General features: G+C 36.7%; 1 protein-coding gene across 29 annotated transcripts in view; it reads left to right on the top strand.

Moving 5' to 3' along the window:
* The window catches only part of LOC123532297 (5'-AMP-activated protein kinase subunit gamma-1-like), a 416,776-nt gene extending 394,272 nt beyond the window's left edge, over nucleotides 1-22,504 (top strand). For 27 of the 29 annotated variants that reach the window (XM_053517856.1, XM_053517853.1, XM_053517854.1 and 24 more), the window contains 11 exons: nucleotides 2,163-2,244; nucleotides 3,924-3,982; nucleotides 5,140-5,160; nucleotides 6,891-6,936; nucleotides 10,027-10,205; nucleotides 10,875-10,955; nucleotides 11,721-11,843; nucleotides 13,460-13,531; nucleotides 16,423-16,603; nucleotides 16,971-17,062; nucleotides 18,595-22,504. In XM_053517856.1, the coding sequence (XP_053373831.1) occupies nucleotides 2,163-2,244; nucleotides 3,924-3,982; nucleotides 5,140-5,160; nucleotides 6,891-6,936; nucleotides 10,027-10,205; nucleotides 10,875-10,955; nucleotides 11,721-11,843; nucleotides 13,460-13,531; nucleotides 16,423-16,603; nucleotides 16,971-17,029 (903 nt within the window). In that variant the 3' untranslated portion in view covers nucleotides 17,030-17,062; nucleotides 18,595-22,504. The remainder of the gene's footprint in view (nucleotides 1-2,162; nucleotides 2,245-3,923; nucleotides 3,983-5,139; nucleotides 5,161-6,890; nucleotides 6,937-10,026; nucleotides 10,206-10,874; nucleotides 10,956-11,720; nucleotides 11,844-13,459; nucleotides 13,532-16,422; nucleotides 16,604-16,970; nucleotides 17,063-18,594) is intronic. The other 2 variants (XM_053517855.1, XM_053517857.1) reach the window with 2 other exon arrangements.
* Nucleotides 22,505-27,010: the final 4,506 nt, after the last annotated feature.

Below are 27,010 nucleotides of genomic sequence, written 5' to 3'. Positions count from 1 at the left end.
GTGACCTACTTTAACATTTCTCACACTACAGCCTTCAAATTTGGACCACTTGCATAGTTTTATGTACCGAAATGAACTTTGACCTTAAGATTGACCTAGTGACCTACTTTCACATTTCTGTAGCTACAGGCTTCAAATTTAGGACCACATGCATAGTTTTGTATACCGAAACAAACTTTGACCTTGACATTGACCTAGTGACCTACTTTCACATTTTTGAAGGTACAGGCTTCAAATTTGGACCACATGCATAGATTTGTGTTGTGTACGGAAATGAAATTTGACCTTGAGCTAGTCAATAAGTCTTGAAATTTGGAACACTCAAAAATGGCACATTGGTGGGCGCCAAGATCACTCTGTGATCTCTTGTCATTTAGGTAAATCAGTGTGGTAGATCAGGTTGCCTCCCTAGGCAGTTGTTGTTGAGATAGCTTGTTGTTGAGGTAGCTCAAGTGCCTCCTAGGCAGTTGTTGAGGTAGCTCGGGTGCTGCTGTAGGCAGTTGTTGTTGAGGTAGCTCATGTGCCTCCCTAGGCAGTTGTCGAGGTAGCTTGGGTGCCTCCCTAGGCAGTTGTTGAGGTAGCTCGGGTGCCTCCCTAGGCAGTTGTTGTTGAGGTAACTCAGGCTGCCTCATCTGGCAGTTGTTGTTGAGGTAACTTGGGTGCCTCATCGGGCAGTTGTCATTTAGGTTCATTGAAATGGGATGTCATGGAAGTCAGTAAACTGTTACCAATTAGGTAGATCTGTAAAACAGCTCAACACAATCTCCCAGATGTTTAACACGTCTTGGCGAGTTGTGTTGGGAATGAAAGTCTTCATAAGAAATATTTGAAGTTGGGACAATAGTGTGCAAAACAGGATTTAGTCACAAATTTTTCCTGTCTCATCTTTAATCCAGAATACGTAAAAGAAACAAAAAAACATTAACTTTGCGAAATACCCATAGGTTAGGATTGGACGGAATAGGCCTGTAGGGAACAAACCAATGTCTCCTCTAAATATGATCCTAGTTTAGACATTACTTCCCTCAGAAAGATGAACTTGATTGTATTGTGTCGTATATTCTGGTTACTGTAATTGCCAACTTGTATTACTTCCCTTACGGGTACAGGTAATTACCGCCAGTTAAAAAAAAGATCTCATACCAGCCAAACTTCCCTGGAATTTTCAGAATCTTACTTGACACGATGTCTGTAAGAACCTTCAGTTTCAAAGAAAATTTCATCTATTTATGGAGTGGTAATCTGCTTACAGTAAATTCACTTTTTTCCTCATGGGGATCACGAAACTGTTGGAAAAGAAATAGAACTTTAGTTATTACTTGTAGAGGATTTAATTGTGACTGCTGAACCTGCCTAATGAAGATGTATTTTTGTGTGAGATTGAAAGTTTAGTAAGTCACATGCTGGTCTAGCTACTTCTTAAAAGCAGAATACTGTAATACTATGGGGTCTATTTTGGGCCAAGGTTAACCACTATATGAGTAGTTTTTATGAGAAATTTGTGTTACTGGTTTATGTATTCTTCTCATTCATTCTCAATTTAATAATATTGTGGTAAGAATGTTCTTTGGAGTCATTTATCTGTGGTGTGCATAATATCACCCTTTCTTGGGCAGATACCATCTAAGTTACAAGACCTTTTCAAGGAATGTACAAAATGCCTGGTTCAAAGCATTCTAAGAAGGAGATTCCATGCTGTTGACACCTTTTTGTGCACCCCCCCGCAAAAAAAAAAAAAAATTGGGAATAGGGGTATGGGTGTTACTTAGATTTGCCCTTGTCCCTCTGTCCAAATTTGAGTAAAGTATTTGACCTCAGTTCAGAAAACACAGGATTGTTTTTCAGCACCTTGGATTTATTTGGGATTCATAACCCCACCCCACAGCCACCCAAACACCACTACAAAGCAATAACTCAGGATTTCTACAGATGTTATAACAGGGATAAAAATGTGTTATTCTATACATGTTTCTCTCTTCCATTCAGCAATTCCTATACGTACAACATGACCGTACAACATGACCATCCAATATATTTCTGAACTGAAAGCAATATATTCCCGCAAAATGTTAACTTTCTGAATATGTTTGTTCGAATGGGTAGTTATTGCATTATAAATCTTGAATGTGTTTTCTAATTCAGTGTGTATTTGATTGTTTCAGGTGAAGAAAGCATTTTTTGCCCTGGTATACAATGGTGTGAGAGCAGCCCCGCTGTGGAGCAGTGCTAAACAGGACTATGAAGGTAAAAAATGCAGAATAATTATGAAAGTTGGTCAGAATATTTATCTTGATGATATCTAGGTCAAGTTCGAAACGTGCCGTCAAAAACTAGGTCAGTAGGTCAAATAATAGAAAAACCTTGTGACCTCTCTAGAGGCCATATTTTTCATGGGATCTGTATGAAAATTGGTCTGATTGTTCACCTTGATGATATCTAGATCAAGTTCGAAAGTGGGTCACGTGCCTTCAAAAAACAGGTCAGTAGGTCAAATGATAGAAAAACCTTGTGAGCTCTCTAGAGGCCATATTTTTCATGGGATCTGTATGGAAATTAGTCTGAATGTTCATCTTGATGATATCTAGGTCAAGTTCGAATCCGGGTCATGTGTGGTCAAAAACTAGGTCAGTAGGTCTAAAAATAGAAAAACCTTGTGACCTCTAGAGGCCATACTTGTGAATGGATCTCCATAGAAATTGATCAGAATGTTCACGTTGATGATATCTAGGTCAAGTTTGAAACTTGGTCATGTGCCTTAAAAAACAAGGTCAGTAGGTCAAATAATAAAAAAACATTGTGACCCCTCTAGAGGTCATACTTTTCATGGGATCTGTATGAAAGTTGGTCTGAATGTTCATCTTGATGATATCTAGGTCAAGTTTGAAACTGGGTCAACTGCGGTCAAAAACTAGGTCAGTAGATCTAAAATTATTAAAATCTTTTGACCTCTCTAGAGGTCATATTTTTCAATGGATCTTCATGAAAATTGATCTGAATGTTCACCTTGATGATATCTAGGTCAGTTTCGAAACTGGGTCACGTGCGGTCAAAAACTAGGCCAGTAGGTATAAAAATAGAAAAACCTTGTGACCTCTCTAGAGGCCATATTTTTCATGAGATCTTCATGAAAATTAGTGAGAATGTTCACCTTGATTATATCTAGGTTAAGTTCAAAACAGGGTCACGTACCTTCGAAAACTAGGTCAACAGGTCAAATAATAGAAAAACCTTGTGACCTCTCTAGAGACCATATTTTTTTAAATGGATCTTCATGAAAATTGGTCAGAATTTTTATCTTGATAATATCTAAATCAAGTTCAAAACTGGGTCACATGAGCTCAAAAACTAGGTCACTATGTCAAATAATAGAAAAAATGACGTCATACTCAAAACTGGGTCATGTGGGAAGGGGTGAGCGATTCAGGATGATCATGGTCCTCATGTTTGTTTAGTTTATGTTGGGGTTTTGAGTCACACATACAGAATTAAGATCTATAACAACTTTACTACCTTTTGACAGTACAGCAAGGCCCACATCTATCCCTTCACGCATGGTTTCAAGTATAGGAGGCACCCAAGTAGAGCAACCACGAAGGCCTCTGTAAGCCGGCTGGATGGCAAAAATTACTATATATTTGCAGTTGATTCAATACTTGCACTTGGCCTGCACAACCTGTGCTTGATTAAGCTGTGTTGAATACAGAACAAAACTTCTGTAAACTACTTAATTGCTAGTGTTTTCAAATTCAATAATAGTATTACCTATTATACAGCTTTAAACATTTTATATATATATATATATATATATATATATATATATATATATATATATATATATATATATATATAACATATCTGCTACCTAAATGGGGTTTAAACTTGATGCACACTGGTGCAGTAATCATGATTCTTTCATTTTACAGGGATGCTGACAATTACAGACTTTATCTCCATCTTGCACAAATATTATACGTCTCCGAATGTAAGTAGCAACACAATGTACTAATACTGTGTGTGACAAGCTTTTAGTGGCTTCTGGTAGTATTTGTCAGTCACAGAATAAAAGTGTCACAGTACAGCTGTGCAGAGCAGGTAGCGGGTTTCAGGGTGTGAGAAATCATTAATCACACAGAGAATCAAAGAACTGCTGGTGTTATTTTGTGGATCCTATACAAAGTAAATTATTGTATGCAGAAAATTCTTTATTTACTAGTGTTGTGAAATACATTTTGTTGGACAAAGTATTTGATTACTTTTAAGCTCACCTGTACAGAAGGTACAAGGTGAGCTGATCGTATAGGTGGATGGTCAAGCATCCATCGTCCACACTTCAAAAATTATTTTTAAAGACCGCTAGAGCTAAAAATAGAAACAACATGTTTTCATTAACTGTTTGATGGATCTTTTATCAAATTCTGTCTGTAGCATCTTTATAAGGTCCACTCCCAAGTTGTTCAGATGGGACCCTTGGCCCCTATAAGGGCCGCTAAAGCTAAAAGTAGAAATATCTTTAACAACTTCTTTTCATGAACTGCTTGAATCATCATCAAACTTGGTCTGTAGCATCTTTACAAGGTCCTCTCCCAAGTTTGTTCAAGTGGGACCCTTGGCCCCTTTAAGGGGTCCCTAGAGCTAAAAATAGAAAACCTTTGAATGACTTCTCATGAACTGCTTGATATATCTTCATGAAACTTGGTCTGTAGCATCATTGCAAGACTTTCTCCCAAATTTGACCAAATGTTGGCACTTGGATCCTTTTAGGGGCCACTAGTTTATACTAAACACACTTGCTACTGTTGTTCAAGGTCAAACAGTCAAGGTGAAGTGAGCCACTTTGTCCCTTTTGTTTAATGGTTTGTTGAAAGTGTATAAAATTTAGTGTGACCCTGTGTCAATATATTTTTTAACAGTTCATTTATTTACAGCAAGTTGAACTCTAATCTATGTACAGTATTATTTACTTATGCTTTGTAAACTTTGGTCAAGTTTATTTCAAGAGAACACAAATTGAAAAAGAGTAGATAAAATTCCTTGAAAATTAAGCCATGAAAACAATGGTGTTTCTGTTCAGCTTGCAACGGTAGTTAATGGTTACGGGTCGTTCATATTTTCTTCTGTTTCATTTTAAATCCATCATAGGATAAAGAGCAAGGACACGATGTAAGTTATATATTTTCTTTCCGTGTCCAGTGTCTTTGTTCTGGAATAATATTGTATCTTTTTTGTTGAAATTAACAAACCTGTCTGAATTATAAGATAATGTTTCACCAGATTGTATTAATACAGTAAAGATGGATGAATTAGCGATGGTGATATCTTCACAAAGACCAGCGCTGTGAATTTATTATTGTGCTATTTCATCATAGAGGTTTTGTTTCAGCCAGAGTTATGGCCCTTGATAGGTTTTGCTCAATAATTCTGAAAATTTATCTGTGAGGTTAGCAGCAGAGACTGTTCGAGTCACATCACAAAAATGGGTTTCCCTAAACTGTTCAAAAATACAGAATTGCTTGTCTGCAGAACACATTGGGTGAAACTGCGCATGAGTTTTGTTATATCCCTTCACATAACTAGAGCTTTTTATTACCCCTGTTGCTAAACATTAGTTTAAAACCTGTGGTTTTTTTTTACTAATTTTCTATTTGTATTAACACAACTTCTTAATAACGTTGCTTTGGGGTTGCACTGAAACATCACTCGCTCGAGTATCAGGGGCTTGAGCGCACGGGCTCTCTAGAGCCAGGGTGCAAATTGTGGTCCCTATTTTTCTATACAAAACTACCATGGCTCGGTGGAGTGCGGGCAATCAGGGGTTGTGAGTTTTGATTCCCCGCTCTTCCCCATTCAGAAAAGAATACCGAGTATGGGAGCTTTATGCTCTTGGCATGTAAAGAACCAGGTAAAGTTATGAAATTTGAGCGTCTTCTGTATCTTGCACAGTTCTCTCACTAAAGATTACTGCCAGTCTTCTAAAAAGAGTATGGGTAAGCAATGGCAACTATATATAAGCTTAAAAATGCACACAACGTCACAAGTGCACAGAAAATTGGATTTGATAAATGTTTAAAAAGTTGGTTGTTCCTGCACGTGTACCTTATACAGGTAGCATATTGAAACGTTTATCATAGATAATATTTGTAATAAATTTCTTGGAAATGTCACAGGTGTGATATTACATATCAACATTTCTTCCAATGAAAACTGGTAAACAGAATTAAATTTCCTACCGAAGTTGGTCATTGTCTGGGCCACACAGAACCAGGGATAACTCGTGCATTCTGTTCGTCCCCTTGCATCTTTGAGCGATTGGTGTTTTACTGTAACCATGGTAACATATCAGTCAATCAGAATCCTGCATGTTCAGTAGTAAATTAGTCTTGGTCATTAAGGATATTCAGGTATTTACTGCTATTAAAAAATAAACTTTCAGTAGAAATATGGGGATTGGTGTGTAAAACCTTACTTTGTAGATTTTAGCTTTAAAAACCCTAGTTTAGGCATTAACTTTAATTTATTCTGCTTGTTTATAAAGTTCAAATTAGCAAAGTTGCACAAAAATAAATGTTCCTTTTTGATTGACCAAAGCATTGAATAGTTATTGTTGGATAATGTTTAGCAAATTTTGAAAACATTGTCAGATGGAAGATTTTCACTTTAAGCCAAAACTGAGAGAATTAACATTCATTTCCTTAAAGTTCACACATTAGCCCATGTGTGGTAATGGTAGGGTGTCTTTTCTTAATCTGGTATTCTAGACAGAGCTAATGTTTTCTGAGAAATGTTTGTGAAATTGTAAGGGACATTTATTGAGTGTTGACTATATAAGGAAGTCTATAATGTGATGATGATTTCTGTACTGTAGTGACTACGGTCGTCTAATCTAATTACAGGTGAAGATGGATGAACTGGAAGAACACAACATAGAGAAATGGAGAGGTGTGTATAGTTTGTTATACATGTTCCGGTCATTGTACAGGGCTCGACAAATCCACTTGTCAGCTGGTAAATACGAGTAGAAATTGGCCCTGGGCGAGTGGAAAATGCTGTAGCACTCGTCCAGCAGGACAAGTGCAATTTTTAACCAATACTATAATAGATCAAATTGAAATAGAGCGGTGCAGAAGCTGGATAGCTAATATGTCTTAAACGATAGTTGATTTGTTGTTCGCCACTCTAAAATTCGTCCAGCTCAATTACGTTATCACATTATGATCACACTTGATAGTTATGAACAAGATTACGATATATACCAATTTTAACGGACTTTAAAAAAAGCGCTGTCTGTATAAATCGTTTTTGCTTAGTGAATTGCAGGACGAGTGAGCATTCTAGGCAGCTCGGCCTGCAGGACAAATTGCCTTAAAAGAATTTGTTGAGCCCTGTTGTATGTACAAATTAACCAGTGTGTAGCATTGTTTGAGATATACGGGCTGTTGTTCATACTCCTTTTACAAGTTTGCAGTGAAGTACATGTAGTTCATCTTACAACTCAACAGGACCCAATTTATTTTCCTGTTAAACCAAGAAGAATGAAACTGTGTGTAGTTGTGCAACAGAATCAGTTACTACGTCTTAGTGTCGAATGTTGTAGGGGCGCACAGTTGAAGAAAACCACACAGAATAGGAAAATATTTGGTGATGTCATCAAGGATGTTGATAAAAATCCTTGATATCATGTTAGAATCTCAATATTATATCTCAGAAAGTGATTTTATCTTTAATAAAATCATTGTTGTTCAGATGCATATTATCATATAGCTCGTACTGTGCCCATGTGATAGAATTCCTTCACATCTGAACTTGTAACGATGATTTTATCTAAGAAGAAGTCACTGTTGGGATATGTTATTTCTTAAACAAAAGCATAGCAAACAATTGATAGGAAGATTTCACAAACACCGTCCATCATCATTTATATCTTCCCCTTAAAAACCATCAGTCAGAATTGCTCCAAACTTTTTCTGTAGCATCCTGGCAAGGTCCTGTCTCGAATTTGTTCAAATGATATGACTTGACCCCTTTTAGGGTCCGCTAGAGGTAACAGTATAAAAACAACTTCTCATGGACCGCTTGTTGAATCCTTATCAAACTTGGTCTGTAGCAATATTATCAGGCCCTCTCCCAGGTCAGGTAAGTGACTTGGAGACACTATGGCCATCTTGTTTTTGTTGTTGATAATTTTTGAATGTTAAAAACTTACTGAAATTAAATAAGCATTCTGCATTTTTCAAAACAAATAAAAAACACTAATTGTATTCAATTAATTGACGTGTAAAGATGATCAGTATAAGGTAATTTGTTTCAGCTATAAAGAAGTTGGAAATTTGCAAAAAATGAAAAACCCAAAAAAAGTGAAGGAAGTTTGAAAAAAAATGATGAAAATAGAGGCAACATTTCTTGTTCACATAATCCGAATGAAGTTTTTTGGTACAAACATTCTTGCGAAACAATGCAACAGTATTGATGCACTTATATTACCCATATTGAAATACGTAGATAAGCCGTTCCATTCTATTTGCGGAGTCTTGAATTGTTAAAGTAATTTGATATGCCTGGAATGATACTCATCTTAATACACAAATCGATAAACAGTTGAAGCAGGTAATTGTTTTTCCATGTCTGGAGAATCCACATTTAAACTTTATTTGTCTGGAGACATTTACTGTTTTGACATAATTGAAAATAATCTAGTCAGAAGAAATCTCTATTATGGCAGTTTACAAGTAATTCTAGCGAAAGTCTGGGGAAAAAATCTATCATTGTGTCTGGGATAAAATGATAGGTTATTAAAATATTTATATAAATGTTACCACATATCCTATAACAATGTGTAAATGGAAAAAAAAATATTTCATTTATTCAGCAGTCATCAGTTTTCCCAGAAGATTTAAGATTACATTTCATGTAATATAATTCCAAATCTGTCTGTAATAGTCTGTAATTCTTCTGTGCATTTCGTAGTTACAAGATTTTTGAGATGTGTGAGATTTCAGTGTATGTGCATATTGAAACTGGTGTTTATAGATTTCGTTGGATGTTAACCTTTAGCCTGCTGGTGGCAAGTGATTCTGCCTTTGTGACCAGTGCAGACCAAGATCAGCCTGCACATCCGTGCAGGCTGATCATGGTCTGCACTGTTCACTATTCAGTCAGTAAATTTTCAGTGAACACCCCTTCAAATAATAAATGGTATTGCCCAAATTGAATGATGGACCAGTCCATTTTAGAAATTTAGCAGGCTAAGGGCTAAGTAACAGTTAAGAGCAGACGCAGTGGTTCAGCGGTAACACTGTTTGACTACGAGACCAGGGGTCATGTTTTCGTTGCCCACGCTCCTCCAACTAAAATTACTAACATTTGGATAAGAGTCCCGTGTATTGTTGCTTTACACCTGGCATGTTATAGAACCAGGGACACTTAATTTGGGCATCTTCTGTATCTTGCATTATCCTAAAAATCTACAAGGTATTGTCATCAGTTGGTTAAAATTTTTGTTCAGGTCCACCTTTCCTCAAAAACTATAACAGCTACAGCTTTGAAACTTTGCTCATTTGTTTATCATCGTTAGATAATTATGTAGGCCAAGAACCACAACTCTAACCTGCATTTTGTATGAATTATGGCCCTTTTTGTACTTAGAAAATGTGAACTATAACTCTTTTCTTATATATTGTCCAGCACTTGCAGATGAGCGATGGCACCCGCAGGTGGTGCTCTTGTTGAAATTTTTAACGTCACTCTATATGAGCAGTAACATGTTCTTATTCCCCTCATCGATTTGGGTTCGAGCCTCACTCAGGGCATTGAATTCTTTATGTGAGGAAGCCATCCAGCTGGCTTACAGAAGGTTGGTGGTTCTATGCCGGTGCCCACTCGTGATGAAATAATGCACGGAGGGGCACCTGGGGTCGCTGGAAATTCACCATTGACCTATAATTGTGTTGGTGCGACGTTAAGTCAAACGAAAAAAAAAAAGTTCTTATTCTGTTTTTGAAAACTTACTGTAGCAGACTGCTATAATTTCAGAGGTACTGAAGGACAAGCAGCGACCATTTGTGTGTATAGACCCGGATGCAAGTCTGTTTGAGGCGATACGTACCTTGATCCACAATCACGTACATCGTCTACCAGTCATTGACAAGATTACTGGCAACGCCATCTATATTCTTACACACAAGAGAATCCTTAGGTTCCTGTATTTATATGTAAGTAAATACTTAGTCACAACTTCACAGTTTTATACATTAAAACTTAAAGCACCTTATGTGAGCATGTTAGGTCGCCTGGTGGTCTAGTGGTAACATGCTTGACTGTCAGTCCAGAGGTCCAGAGTTCGAATCCTGGTCCAGGCGCAAACTCTCGAGTGTCTACCACCTAACTAAATCGAAAAACGTTGGATCAAAATGGCCAGTAAAGTTGATATTTTGCAAGTGAAAAAATGGTAAATTTTACCCCCAGATACATGATGATAATATGAGCATTTGATATTATGCACTTACCGAATGGCTTTCCGGTCAATAGTCAGAACTGCTGCTGAAAGACCGAGGGTCAATATCTCTGACTGTTGACCAGCAATCTATTCAATAAGTGTTTTATTACATGACATAAGGAATTAATTTTCAAATTTTTTACTTGTTAATCCAGTGAAGGTGTTTGATATGTTAAAAAAAGGTAATGTTTGTAAGTCAAGGGAGAGAACTCTCACTTAATACTGTATCATACAGTAGAACGCATCAGTAGTACTGATTGCTTATTGAGTTTCTTACTGACCAATCAATAGTCGGTCCATTTTGCATATCAATTATCTATAGTAACAGGTATTTATGCTGGTATAATATTGGACTATTTGCAGTAATATTTCACGTTTATTACAGATAAATGACCTTCCAAAGCCAACATTCTGGGAAAAATCTATAGGAGAACTCGAAATTGGAACTTACGATAATGTTATAACGGTATGTTACTGTAAATAGATGTTCATTACCCTTAAAGCTATGTTGTATTATATGCTTGTATTATATGCAAAATGTTTTTCTGTATTACTGAGTATTTTGCCATTTACTGAAACAAACCGGTTCAAGTCATTTTGTTTATCAGTTAACCTTTAGCCTGCTGGCTGCAAGTAATTCTGCCTTTGCGACCATTGCAGACCAAGATCAGCCAGCACGTGCAGGCTGATCATGGTCTGCACTGTTCGCTTTAGTCAGTAAATTTTCAGTGAACCTCCCTCCGAATGATAAATGGTATTGCCCAAATTGAATGATGGACCAGTCCATCATAGAAATTTAGCAGGCTAAAGGTTAAGAGGCCATTTATAGAGATCCTGCTTGTAGGCTTACTCAGATGATTAGTGTTTTAACTTAGGTTCATTTCGGTTTGAAATGTGTATCATGTTCTTCTATTAAGATATACATTATTGATGTTATAAAGTTATGCCATGGGCCTCTGTGGCTTAGTGTTTAAGGTCGCTGTGTTTTTATCACTTACCCCTCACCCATCTGGGTTCTAAACTTGGGTATAGAATTCTTTCATGTGAGGATGCCATCCAGCCAACTTACGGAAGATCAGTGGTTCTACCCAGGTGCCCGCTTGTGTCTGAAATAATGCATGGAGGGGCACCTGGGGTCATCCCTCCACCTATAACCTGGACAGTCACCATATGACCTATAAATGTGTCAGTCAGATATTAAACCAGAAAACAATGTTTATCTGTTTTATAGGCAAGGCGTGACACAAGTGTGTACGAGGCGCTGAATATGTTTGTACAACACAGAATATCGGCACTTCCAGTGGTTGATGATGACAGGAAAGTTGTTGATATCTATGCCAAGTTTGATGTTATTGTAAGTTGTTCACTTATAAATACCCACGGTAGTGTTTAGTTCTGCTATTCAAAGGATAAGAGGGCATTTGAACAAGCCCCAAATTCTACTTGACCATTGCCATTTGTTTCCACTCAAATTTTGTGCCACGCTTCTCAGTTTTGCCGTATCATCTAACTTGATCATAAGATTTCTCATTAGTATTGGTCATGGTATGGGGCGACATCCTTAGGTTAAGGGTCTTCCTCATCCAATTTCCGAAAGAACAAATAAGCACCACCTTAGGCCTGCTGGCGGCAAGTGATTCTTCCTTTGCGACCAGTGCAAACCAAGACCAGCCTGCAAGTATGTGATCATGGTCTGAACTGTTCTCTGTACAGACAGTAAATTTTCAGTGAACACTCCTTTGAATAAGAAATGGTACTGCCCAAATTAAATTATGGACAAGTCCATGTTAGAAATTTAGCAGGGTCAAGGTTAACAATCTAGAGGCCTTATCAGAGGTTTCAATAATTATTGAAGTAGAGGGTGGAAGTTGCGAAGTAGAGGGGTTTCATGGGGGTCCTCCCATTTAGAACTTTACTTGCTACAGGTAAAGTAGTTTAGGGTTCAGACCACTTTAGCAGGGGGGAAATACCCGTCTCCCGGCACTTAATGAAACCCCTGCCTTATTTTCTAACTGATCTAGATGAAACCGTATCAGAATGTTTGACATTTAGCAGGATATGGGAAAAAAAAAGATTTAAGAAATTACAAATGCAAAATGACTCCTTGCGAGCTTTTATTCATAAATAAACAAGAACTTTCGAGAATTATAGCATTGTTGGTATTTAATTAACCAAATTCCTGAAGGATTTTTAGGCCATATGAAACAAAAACTGATAATCATTTGTGCATAATTGAAGAATGCTGAAAACCAAAAAAGATCCTTTGTCGATTTAACATTCATATTATTGTTTCATTTTGGACTTATATTGCATGTACAAATGACAGTTTTGAAGTTTTAAATGCAGATACTGAAGCAGGTTTATTGAAATTCTAAGATAGGTAAAATAGTGCAGAGAAATTACTCACACATGCGGTTGAAATAGCTGACAGAATATATTATAAATGTGTCTGCTTTTAAGAAAGCAACAAAAAATTTCTTTTGATACATAAAATTATGATCAGATGTTTTAATTAAAGTCCTGGGGGCAACCAGTTTTGTATCGGTCTGATGTACACTCTGTTCATAGAAAGAAGATGGATATCTATCCTTTTCCAAAGAACATATGTACTTGAAATTTTGTTACGGACGATAAACTAGTATGCAAGTAGAATGATGCATATGAGGAAGCTTAGAACAAAAAAGCATTGGTATAATACCGGGCATTTGATAGCAGTTTTATTGCTGAAATACTAGAAGAAAAATGTACAACTCAAAATGAAAGTTTGAAACTGTTAGTTCTACATCGCATTGTGGGTAATTTCAATTTCTACAATGTATTGTGGGTAATTTCAGTTACTTCAATGTATTGTGGATAATTTCAATTTCTACAATATATCGTGGATAATTTCAACTGTTTGAGTAATTCCAATTTCAACAATGTATTGTGGGTAATTTCAATTTCGTAACAACGTATTGTGGGTAATTTCAGAATTTGGCAGCAGAAAAGACGTACAACAACCTGGATATTACTATACAGCAGGCATTACAGCATAGGATGGGGGTATGTATTGTAGCTTCTTAAAGATTATTCCACATTGCAAAAGTATGATTGTAGGGATAATGCGTGTTTTTAGCTCACCTGTCACAAAGTGACAAGGTGAGCTTTTGTGATCGCGCGGTGTCCGTCGTCCGTCCGTGCGTCCGTAAACTTTTGCTTGTGACCACTCTAGAGGTCACATTTTTCATGGGATCTTTATGAAAGTTGGTCAGAATGTTCATCTTGATGATATCTAGGTCAAGTTCGAAACTGGGTCACGTGGGGTCAAAAACTAGGTCAGTAGGTCTAAAAATAGAAAAACCTTGTGACCTCTCTAGAGGCCAAATTTTTCATGAGATCTTCATGAATATTGGTCAGAATGTTCACCTTGATGATATCTAGGTCAAGTTCGAAACTGGGTCACGTGGGGTCAAAAACTAGGTCATTAGGTCTAAAAATAGTAAAACCTTGTGACCTCTCTAGAGGCCATATTTCTCAATGGATCTTCATGAAAATTGTTCAGAATGTTCACCTCGATGATATCTAGGTCAAGTTCGAAACTGGGTCACGTGGGGTTAAAAACTAGGTGAGTAGATCTAAAAATAGAAAAACCTTGTGACCTCTCTAGAGGCCATATTTTTCATGAGATCTTCATGAATATTGGTCAGAATGTTCACCTTGATGATATCTAGGTCAAGTTTGAAACTGGGTCATGTGGGATCAAAAACTAGGTCAGTAGGTCTAAAAATAGAAAAACCTTGTGACCTCTCTAGAGGCCATATTTCTCAATGGATCTACATGAAAATTGGTCAGAATGTTCACCTTGATGATATCTAGGTCAAGTTCGAAACTGGGTCACGTGCGGTCAAAAACTAGGTCAGTAGATCGAAAAATAGAAAAACCTTGTGACCTCTCTAGAGATCATATTTTTCAATGGATCTTCATGAAAATTGGTCAGAATGTTTACCTTGATGATATCTAGGTTGATTTCGAAACTGGGTCACGTGGGGTCAAAAACTAGGTCAGTAGATCTAAAAATAGAAAAACCTTGTGACCTCTCTAGAGGCCATATTTTTCATGAGATCTTCATGAATGTTGGTCAGAATGTTCACCTTGATGATATCTAGATCAGGTTCGATACTGGGTCACTTGGGACCAAAAACTAGGTCAGTAGATCTAAAAATAGAAAAACCTTGTGACCTCTCTAGAGGCCATATTTTTCATGAGATCTTCATGAATGTTGGTCAGAATGTTCACCTTGATGATATCTAGGTCAGGTTCGAAACTGGGTCACGTGGGGTCAAAAACTAGGTCAGTAGGTCAAAAAATAGAAAAACCTTGTGACCTCTCTAGAGGCCATATTTCTCAATGGATCTTCATGAAAATTGTTGAGAATGTTCAGTTTGATGATATCTAGGTCAGGTTCGTAACTGGGTCATGTGCGGTCAAAAACTAGGTCAGTAGATCGAAAAATAGAAAAACCTTGTGACCTCTCTAGAGGCCATATTTTTTACAAGATCTTCATGAAAATTTGTGAGAATGTGCATCTTGATGATATCTAGGTCAAGTTTAAAAGTGGGTCACTTGCCTTCAAAAACTAGGTCATTAGGTCAAATAATAGAAAAACCTTGTGACCTCTCTAGAGGCCATATTTTTCGATGGATTTTCATGAAAATTGGTCAGAATTTTTTATCTTGATGATATCTAGGTCACGTGCTCAAAAACTAGGTCACTATGTCAAATAATAGAAATAACGACGTCATACTCAGTTCAACACTGAGTCATGTGGGGATAGGTGAGCGATTCAGGACCATCTTGGTCCTCTTGTTTGTGTTATGACATATGCAACAGTTATCTCGAGGGATTGGTTGGCATCCAAGCCAATCAGGTCAAGGGCAACAACGTGTTCTAAGGGATTCTACAGAATGATAAGCTATCACAGGAAATAAACATATGAGCCGTGCCATGGGAAAACCAACATAGTGGCTTTGCGACCAGCATGGATCCAGACCAGCCTGCGCATCCGCGCAGTCTGGTCAGGATCCATGCTGTTCGCTAACGGTTTCTCTAATTGCTATAGGCTTTGTAAGCGAACAGCATGGATCCTGACCAGACTGCGCGGATGCGCAGGCTGGTCTGGATCCATGCTGGTCGCAAAGCCACTATGTTGGTTTTCTCATGGCACGGCTCATATCTTATTGCTTTCTTTTCCTTTAAGACATGTGTAAATGGCAAAAAAGGTGTAATAACAGCTTATGATCTCCTTGATAACACATGTTTTCTCTCCTGTCAAAATACGCCTTAAAACAACAATAATAGCAGTTTGTGCTACAATGTAATTATGTTGAAGTAGAGATATATATTCAAGGTCACTGGATTTGTAAACAGAGTAACACAACAGACTTCATAAAAAATTGAAACCAGAGACTGATATTTTTGAAGATACAGACCATAAACATTTAGATACACAGTTTATTTCCTCCCCTTAAGCCAGCCCGCTTAGCTCAGTAGGAAGAGCACGGATTTACGATCTTCGATCCCCAGGTGGGACGTATGTTCTCCATGAGGATTTGTTAAAAGACATTGTGTCTGTAAACCATTTGTCCTCCACCTCTGATTCATGTGGGGAAGTTGGCAGTTACATGCGGGAAACAGGTTTGTACTGGTACAGAATCCAGGAACGCTGGGTAGGTTAACAGCTCGACATTACATTAACTGAAATACTCTTGAAAAACGGTGTTTAACCCTAAACGAACAAACAAAATTTTCTCCCCTTAAGGGCCTACTTGTTCTGAATAATTTGGCATGTAAATGGAATGCAGTAGTCTACAGTACAAAGTTAGAAATGAAAATTCACGTTTTATCCAAGCATTTTACATAAACCTGAATGATAATTTTGCATTAACTTTCTGCAGGCAAGTTGGTTTGAAGGTGTAGTGAAGTGTTACGTGAAGGACTCACTGAGCGTTGTCATAGATAAAATCGTGAAAGCAGAGGTACACAGACTTGTGATTGTAGACGAGGAAGACCACGTCATTGGCATCATCTCCCTCTCCGACCTTCTCAACCACTTGATACTGAAACCAATGGGCAATGGTTTGTATTTTGATGGGGTTTTTTTTCTTATCTTAAATATGGTTGCTTTGTCTGTGATCAAGTATTTCTTTATCGCAAGTAGGAATAAGTTTTTGTCGTCCACCTTTACTATACCTATTTCTGGTGGTTATTGACAAAAAAATTGTGCAATACATGTTCATGCCATTAGGACACTAACCCACAGACCAGGAATCGAGCTGGAGTCTGGAAACTACATCGCTCTGATTTTAATAAAAAGAAAATAATTTGTAAGCTGTTGAAAACATCAGAATATTGTGTATTCCATTTGAATAGAATTTCAAAGAAAAGAAAAAAGAAAATGTTGAGTATTTAGGATTTTATTTAATGAAGTTATTTGTATGTGTAGGTTATAGGAGTGGTGATAGGGACAAGTCAACAGATACATTAACAGATACTTTAACATAGACTATGTGCATGTTATTTTACTCTTAATCAAAAGTGAGTACATCTTAATTGATCTACATGTAACCAGACAAATATGAGCCGTGCCATGAGAAAACCAACATAGTGGGTATGCGACCAGCATGGATCCAGACCAGCCTGCGCATCCGCGCAGTCTGGTCAGGCTCCATGCTGTTCGCTTTTAAAGCCTATTGGAATTGGAGAAACTGTTAGCGAACAGCATGGATCCTGACCAGACTGCGCGGATGCGCAGGCTGGTCTGGATCCATGCTGGTCGCAAACCCACTATGTTGGTTTTCCCATGGCACGGCTCATATATATATTCACCCTAAACCTACAAGGAGTATGTGGGACCATTGCTAGTTTATTGTGATGGTCCTCATAACCAAGGACAGAAAAATCCCAGATGTACAATATATATGATATATAATTTCCTTTTTGACCCTGATCAGCTCGAGGTGTGTAGGACAGTTACTAGTAAATTATAATTATCTTCATAACCAAGGATAGAACCCCAGATATGCAGTATATATAATTTCCATTTTACATTCTGTGTCAAGTTCCTTGCATAATTTTTACCTGAACAAATAATGTTTTAGTTAGTCGTTTGATCGTTGACATTGGTTAGGATTTTAGTTTAGGGCCATTTCTCACCAACTAGGAAGAAAAAGCTCAATTATTGAGAAAGAAGGCCAAGAACTATATAACTCTAGCATGCATTTTGTCAGAATCATGGTCAGTTTGGTACAATAGTAAATTTAAATTTCCTAGTCGACTTTTTTTAGTGGTTCTGTTTTTTAATACTTTTAAGAGAATAGCTTCCTTGAATCTTCACATATGCATTTTGTCAGAATTATTTACTTAGAAAATATTCAAACAACAGGAGAATTACAAGGCAAACTCCAATTTTATTCAATGTTTCGACAATTTATTTTGTCTTCATCAGGAAGTCAACAAATATGTAATAAACAACGTCATGAATATCAGACAAAAATTTCTTGTGCAAATATTTTGTTAATGTCCACTTTTCATGAATATTATAAAATCTATAGCTTTGAAATTGTACAGTTGTTTATTAATTACCATTCCATTACTAAATTGGCAAAGAACGATAACTCCCCTTTGCATTTTGTAAAAAGGTATTTTCTTGGATATTTCTTGTTTAACTTCACTTTTCTTGAACATGTAAACTTTGAAGCTGCAAATTTGTTGTCATCAGTAGGTGAAGATAGAAGGCCAGGAACCATCTTTACATGCATATTGCCTTATATGCACTTGCAGACAATTGCTGGCACCTGCAGCAGTGTTCTTGCCACTTTTTCGTTGGGCCATTTAAAAGATAGCACTGTGTCAATTTTTATGTTTTATGCCTAAACCAATGGGGAGCCTGAATGATATGAAAATTGTTTTGGCATTCACTTGGGAACTATTTTGTGAGGGTACTGTAAATTGCAAGCATTGGAGCTATCTATATTTGTACTTCCAGAAAAAAATGGACAGGTTTAACTATAAGTTCATATCTTCTTTTATTTTTTCATATAGATCAGAAAATTATCTTTTTATTGCAGAGGTGGAGAAGAAGATATCATTTTCATGACAAGACAGGAGCATTGTGTTGGATACTATCTCGTCGCCAATCAAAACTCACTTTACAACTGCTGAAGCCAATCCAAATTAATGGCTGGCTTTTCAACTTCTGATTGGTGGATAGTGGTCATCCCACCATCTGATTGGCTGCCAGCATCATCATGTAAACTTTAAATTGATTGGCTCAGATTTGTGTAATGAATTTGAATGGCAGACATTGTATGGGATACAACTGGCATGTGAGAATAAAAGCTCAAGACTTATTGGCTACTTGAACTGAAAGGGATGATGTGATTGGCCAGTTGTCTGTGGACATCTGATTGGCCAGTTCATGTGACATATATCCAGATATTATGGTTCAGTCCGCAAACCAGAGACTGTATGAGTGTGCATCAGAGATCGGATTTAATTAATTTGATTTAGGAAAAAAAAAACAAAAAAAATTACTAATAATTAAGAAATCATGTGTTAAAATAAGAGTTTTCATTGTTCAGATATTGAATGCATTCGATAATCATACATAGAAAGAGTTATCATTTTAACATTTATGTTTATATTAGTCAGAAAATCAGTGTATATTAGTTAACAGTGTATTCTAACATACACAGGGCTGTTGGACTATCTGTCTTATGTGTCACTTTATTAACTAACAGATCAACAAACGTCTGTTGCTTTGAGGAAAGCAGAATAGAAAATTTGAATATTGTGTGTAAAAGTCTCTCCCATACTGTAATGACTGCTTAATGTGGCAAGTCAAGTAGCTGAAAAACCTGAATTTATGATAGGTTAGCATGAAAGCTTTTGTTATGCTGCCTGAAGGGAAGTATTCAGTTACTACGAGGTTTCGAAGGAAGAGACGCCTATCAGGCTACAGAAGACAGTTCTAAGACGGCGAGAGATCTTTGACATTATCGGACTGCAGTCTCAGACGGCCCTGTTTCATATATCATTATTTTATAATACTAGATATCCTGACAGTATTGTGGTCATTGTTGGTGATGAATTTTCAGTGTTAGGATATAAATTTTTCACTTCTAGATCTAAGAATTTTAAGTGTTAGAGGTGTGTTTTTTTCCCAGAAGTACAGATGGGATTTTAGAGGTTTTTCTAGCTGTGATAAAGAAATGATATTCTGTGCTAGAAATATGCTGACTTTGGATTATAAAACATACTGTAGCATTGTACTTTGCGATTGGTTCAAACTGAAATTTTATACCGATTGCATTGCTCAGTACTGTAATAAATGTTTTGTAATTTTAAAGTCCTGCGTTTTTAGCTTACCCGAGCACGAAGTGCTTGAGGTGAGCAATTGTGAACACTCTTCATGAAGCCACACTTTTCGTCCTGTCCTAAACTTGTTCAAACAGTTCTATTTAGTTGCACATAGTGGGCCGCTCGCAGCTCTTCAGATAATTCTGATTCGTCAAAACGCATGGCCACTGGGGGTGGGAGTGGGGAGTGGCATTGTTAAAAATTCCCTAACTGTATCAAGTGTGAAATCAGTAAAACAGTCTTGTCAGAAACAGCTGACCAAATTTCAGATTAATTTCATAGTAATGATTTTGAATGATACTGTACTTTGAATGTTACTTTTCGGATTTCCTCCTTCCCACCCCCATCCCCCACCCACAGAAAAAAGAAAATTGCTGAATCATAACACTTTCCAAAGTAATTTGGCAGAAGTATTTCTTGATATACCTGTTTGAGTTGTGAAACTCTGGTGAGCGATGAAGGGCCATCATGACCCTCTTGCTTGTACGATAGGTATCACACTGAATACATGCATTCCACCTTTATCGTTGTGTGATATTGATGACATTTTGTCTTGTTATAATACAGCTTACAGCCGTGAAATATTTAAGAGAAGAGAATTGTATTTGTTTTCAACTGCAACTAACGTAGATCAACTGGGACTACTTTTGGTCAGCTGATACTAACTTGATTACCTGCGAGTTACTTTGAGTAACTGGGACTACTTTTGGCCAAGTGATAGTAACTTGATTACCTTCGACTAACTTTGATTAACTGGGACTACTTTTGGTCAGTTATAGTGACTTAATAACCTGCTACTAACTTTGATTAACTGAGACTACTTTTGGCCAAGTGATAGTAACTTGATTACCTTCGACTAACTTTGATTAACTGGGACTACTTTTGGTCAGTTATAGTGACTTAATAACCTGCTACTAACTTTGATTAACTGGGACTACTTTTGGTCAAGTGATAATAACTTTATTAGCTACGACTAACTTCAATCAACTGGGACTAACTTGGATCAGCTGGAACTAACATTGATCAACTGGGACTACTTTTGGTCAAGTGATAGTAACTTAATTACCTTCGACTAACTTTGATTAACTGGGACTACTTCTGGTCAGCTGATCCTAACTTGATTAGCTGTGACTAACTTGATTAACTGGGACTACTTTTGGTCAAGTGATACTAACTTAATTAGCTAGGACTAACTTCAATCAACTGGGACAAACTTGGATCAACTGGAACTAACATTGATCAACTGGGACTCGTTTTGATCAACTGGCACTAACTTGATTAGCTGCAACTTGCTTTGATCAACCTGGACTGATTTTGATAAACTGGCACTAACTTTGTTAAACTGCAGCTAACTTTGATCAGCTGGCACTTGCTTTGTTAAACTGTAGCTAACTTTTGAAGTTTCTGCTTTTCTTCCAGGTAGGACATGTAGTCAGTAACTGTTTAATTTTCATAATTTATAAATTTATTGTTAACAGTTGAGACGTAAGGATACCAAACATTTTTTAAATGGCACTTGCTTGCATTAGGTGGGTTATTGGACTATATTAACACAACTAAGCTTATTTTGGCACAGCTAAGCCTGTAGCGGCACAACTAAGTTTGTATAGGCATGACTAAGCCTATATTGTTGCCATTAAGCCTATGGCATGAAGACATAACCCAAGAGCTTTTGTAAGTGAAAGAGTGGAAGTAACAGCTAATAGCATTACCATTTAATGAGAGTACCTAAAGAGTTGAACTTAGTATTAAACAGGCCACCTGTCTTAAACAGCCAGTTCCCCAATTTCTCAAATCAACATTTTGTCCTAAGCAACCACCTTCCTTGAGCAGCCGGATTAGTGTTTCTCCCTTGGCTGTTTGCTTAATACAACATTAGACAAGATCTAGACCAGCAGGTCCGTGGTTAACTTGAATGTTTGTTTGCTCTGTATATGTATATATGAAATGGCAAAACTCATTTGTTGAAACTGAATGAAATGTTTCCATAATGTACGGTAGAGGGGGATAATATACAAAAGTGTATATAGAATAATAATTGCCAAGGGAGTTAACTCCTTGTAAAGGTTGCACACATATACCGGTACTTGTAGAATACTGGGAGTTTATTTATGTTTTTAAAAAAGACATTTCTGTCCAAAAAAATTGCCCTTTATAAGTAATTGTGTATATATTTGAATGTTCTTACTAAATTTTTAATAATGTAAGCAGTTTATTGAATTTTAAATTGAAACGTTGTATACCAAATGACAGGTTAAAAATTTGTAGTTTTGTTGGGTCATTTGATTGACTTGTCAAAAAATATGTAAGTTGCAAAAGTACTTATTGTATTTTAGTTTTGCTTGTTATTTTATATTCTATACAAGTTTTTCTCTCGATAAATGATTCTTATTAGCACAACGTGACTTGAACTGTACATATCTGTATTCAATACAATATACATGTATTCAATATTGAACGTTGCAGTTTTGGTAAATATTTCCTGTTTAAGGTAGCAGACCTGTAATGACTTGAAAATTTCCATGTGGTAACGTGTTCTCGTTAGGCAATTATCAGTATTCTTCAGACGTAAATACAGCTAATTGCCCGCATGGCTTTCAGTATTAACAACAAAATAAATGTGGAAATCACACATGGGATACATAATTTGCCCAATGTTATTACAGGTCCACTATCTTAAGACGATAAAAAGGTTGCCGGCATGCTACAATGTTTTCAGTATCGATTGTTTCTGTTAACTGGAATGTAGATAGAATCATGTCAGTTTTTAATTGTTTATCCATGTCTTTGGAGAAAAATAAGCATAGAATAAAATAGGGTTATTATAACAGTAGCTTGATCTGCCTCGTGAGATCTGACCTTGCATAATACACGAGAGCCGAATACAAAGTCCCAGATCTAGCTACTGTTATAATGACCCTCTTATTGTATACCTACACCTTTTTGTTTGTTGTTTCGTTATTAAACGAAATCTTCAATGCTTATCAATGTTAAAATGGAACTTAGTGAAGTTTTTTATGTGTGCTATTTATAGAACTGTGTCAAATCATGCATATTAATGAAAGTAGTTAGGCAACATACAATACAAAAGGTACAATACGGATTACAAGCCGAATTTCTTTACAGAGTTTATATAGGTATATAATAAAAAAAAGTTTGTTTAACTATCTTTTGGCAATAAATGCAATATTTGGACTTGTCCTCACTTGAAAACAACATATTACACTCTCCAAGATTAGATTAGTTGGCCCAGCATTTTAGTTATATAGATAGGAATAAAGTTGAATGAAAAGAATATGCTAAAGTTTTATCCAGTTGTACAAGGAATCTGTTAGAATAGCAAGGGCAAATTGGAACAGATAAAACCTGTAACATTATTTTGTATATTGATTTGTATGCAGGTTTTTTGTTGAAAACAAAAAAAAAAAGATTATTAAATGTTTCAAAGTGAAAATTCTTTGCCTTATTATTTACAATTTGAGCATAAACGGTCCTAATGTTTATGGTTTGCGGATTTGTTGTGCACATATGGTGGCCTCAACGATATGAACGTGCTCTGCAACATTTGGTATGAAGTCTTTTTAGGATGGTGGTATAAATCCTTTCTGAATTGTAAATTTGCAGATCCCATATATGTTCTGAATTTATTTGTGAATTTTAATCTCTTATATAATCCAAACAATTTGGCCATTTGGTATACCAACAAAAAAACATGAAATGGGAAATGCGTAGCATCTGTCTAGTCATTTGTTCACAGGAGATAACTCCCGAGGATTTTCAAATTTTGTATAATTATGACCCTTGTCCTATATAACGGAATTATTTAAAACTAGAAATGTGTCCATGGGACACAGATGCCCCCATACATGACATTAAATTGACATTTTTTTTCCCAGGTCGGGGCCTAACCCCTTTACAATACTGAAGGGAATCCAGACGCGAAAACCCCAGGTGCACAACTGACATGCTGACCAACTTCCTGTAAACTTTGGTGACTCTAGGTCAAATACTTTCGGAGCTACGCACAACACAAACATTAAAAGGGGACCCAATTTTTAACTAAGTAAAGGGCCATAATCCTACATAACTGAATGAATCGGACGTGAAACTCCAGGTGCACAACTGCACATGCTGACCAACATTCCTGTAAACTTTGGTGACTCGAGGTCAAATACTTTTGGAGCTACGCATGACACAACATTAAAATGACCAATTTTTAACTAAGTCAGGGGCTATAACTCCTACAAGACTGAATGAATCCGGATGCGAAACCCCAGGTGCACAACTGCACATGCTGACCAACATTCCTGTAAACTCTGGTGACTCTAGGTCAAATACTTTTGGAGCTAAGCGCGACACAACATTAAAATGACCAATTTTTTACTAAGTCAGGGGCCATAACCCCTACATGACTTGATGAATCCGGATGTGAAACCCCAGGTGCACAACTACACATGCTGACCAACATTCCTGTAAAGTTTTGTGACTACATCAAATACTTTTGGAGCTAGGCGTGACATGACATTCTCGGACGGACGACAAGGGCAAATCTATATGCCCCACCCCAAAGTGGGGGCATAAAAAAATCTAGACTAAGCATCCCTCTTTTGACACAGGAAATAAGTTACTGTGAAAGCAGGAGGGTCTCTTGTCTTCAAGAAATGGGTATTACTTTTAAAAGACTACAAGAGATGAAAGTCCCGATAGTAAGGGCATGTCCAGTGCATGCTGATGACATGTACAAAGTTCCATTTGCATTGAAGCTGTAGAACACAACAGGTTATGAGTAATATGGTTACATGAAAATCCCGACAAAATGTGCATGTGCAGCAGGAGTGGTGTATAGATGGTTCAGATGAAGTTGTAAGGTGCTAAAAAAAGTAGGTAAGTATGGATGTATGGACAGGTCAAAACTATGTGCCTCAAGGTTTTTTTGAACACCATGGGCAAGCTTTTATGTAAGAGTTCAGTTTCATTAAGAATAAATCCAATTAAACTATTGTCACCAATTTCAGTTTATACTGGAATCTTTCTTCAACAGTATTTTAGAAATTCTACACCTTTGTCATCATGTATAGGAGTTTCCACAACTCTCCACAAGCAATGGACAACATCAATACTGGAGGAATTGGTAATTCCTTGATCCCAGGGAATATTGGGTCAAATTACATATAATAACAGCATACTTGGTAGTAAAAAAACAACACCGAAACAAATTTTATCAGTATTGTTTTAATAAAGTCAAATTTGATTTCTTCATATATTTAATACTGATGACTGTTTTCCTGTAACAATAGTAACATACAAAGTCTTGTAACATGTCTGTTGGTTTTCTGAAATTCTTCCACTTTTTATATCAATTTCATCTTAACTCTGTAACATCATTACATACAAACTCTCCGAATCAACTTGTTCAGCAACCCGTTTACAATTTCAGCTGTAAAATTTTTTATAACTGTCTAGGAAATTTAAAATAACGCATGATGGACTACATGTATTCGTAGGAATAAAAACCTGTTTATAGACATTTTTGTATAAATCAAATTTTCACCCTTTCAACAGTACCGTTCACATAACGGGCAGTTAACCTGTGTACCAGTTCTAATCTGCACTCGAGTAACTGCCAACTTCTCCCCATGAATCAGAAGTGGAGAATGAAATGACTCCAGACACGATGTGGTGTATCAAATATTCAAGGAGAACGTATGCCCCGTCGAGGGATCGGTCAATAGATCTGTGCGCTCAATCAACCTGAGCAGGCGGCTCCCCAACAAACACCCCACATCATGTAAAAGAACCAGAAAATACTACAGAAGCCAAATCCAAATGTTACATGGCAACCTATGATTATTTCATTCTTTTAACATCAGTAATTCAAAATGACTGATAGTTACCGGGTGGAAAATTAAAATGTTCTAGATTTCATATTCTTTATATATAATTATATACCATGAATATTTCAACATTATACATTTCTCTTTCCTTCATAATTTACGAGATACTAAGCAGTCCATCTATACATATTTAAGCATGGTGTCTTTTCTTTACATACAGAAATTCTTAAATTCTCTCGTGTTTCGCTGGTTTCACAGAAACTAAACGATTTGATGGTCCGAGTTGTTGCATCTTGGTTTGGTTTCGGAATACCTTTCAGCTACGTCATCATTTTAAAATGAACACAATTTGGATGCAATATAATAAATATAATACACTATAAATATACAAAACTTTCATATATAACATTAACATACAGCAGTCAACACAAACTTGTCAACATTCTAGAATTCTATATCATCTTTAAACTTAAAACCTTTAGCCTGCTGGTGCAGGTAATTCTGCCTTTGCGACCAGTGTAGACTAAGATCAGCTTGCACATCCATGCAGGCTGATCTTGGTCTGCACTGTTCGCTATTCAGTCAGGAAATTTTCAATGAACACGCCTTTGAATAATAAATGGTATTGCCCAAATTGAATGATGAACCAGTCCATTTTAGAAATGTAGCAGGCTAAAGGTGAAGGATGTATGTGCATGCAATACACATACAGTTATATTTCCTCGAGAGTTAAAACTCTTCCAATGAATTAACTGACAAAATTTCAAATACAGGGTGGCCAACCCACACAAATTTTTGGTATCGTACAGATGGGGAAATTCGCCCGATTCAGACTTGCCAGATAGGGCTGAAGACAGGAAAATGGGTGTCTGCCAGAAATTCTCTCAAACACTTCGCCTAAATGTTTTTTTTACAGACCAAATGTGTAGGTACACACTGGGATGTGAGGCAGTGTTCAAAGACAGTAATGATTAAGTGTGGCTGATGTTTTAAGCCAAAGAAAACATTTGCTTTTTTCTGCCTTGGACACATTTTATTTAAGTCCATCAAATAACAAGGAAATTATAAACAAAAATGTTTCATGAACTGAACAGTTTTCCCCATCTGTATTGATACAAAAAAGTCACGTGGGTTGGCCACCCTGAAATAGATCTATTCAGATTTATTAACATGAAAACTAGGATTGACAAGTGACTTCTACACAATCATCTAATGCCTAAATTCTGTTTAAACACCTGCTAGTACATAATTAAAGCCTACATGTACACATTATACCTTTTTCATTTCTGGT

The sequence above is a fragment of the Mercenaria mercenaria genome, chromosome 11 (assembly GCF_021730395.1).
Source record: "Mercenaria mercenaria strain notata chromosome 11, MADL_Memer_1, whole genome shotgun sequence".
Classification (NCBI taxonomy): Eukaryota; Metazoa; Mollusca; class Bivalvia; order Venerida; family Veneridae; genus Mercenaria; species Mercenaria mercenaria.
This window is presented reverse-complemented; position numbering and strand designations above follow the sequence as displayed.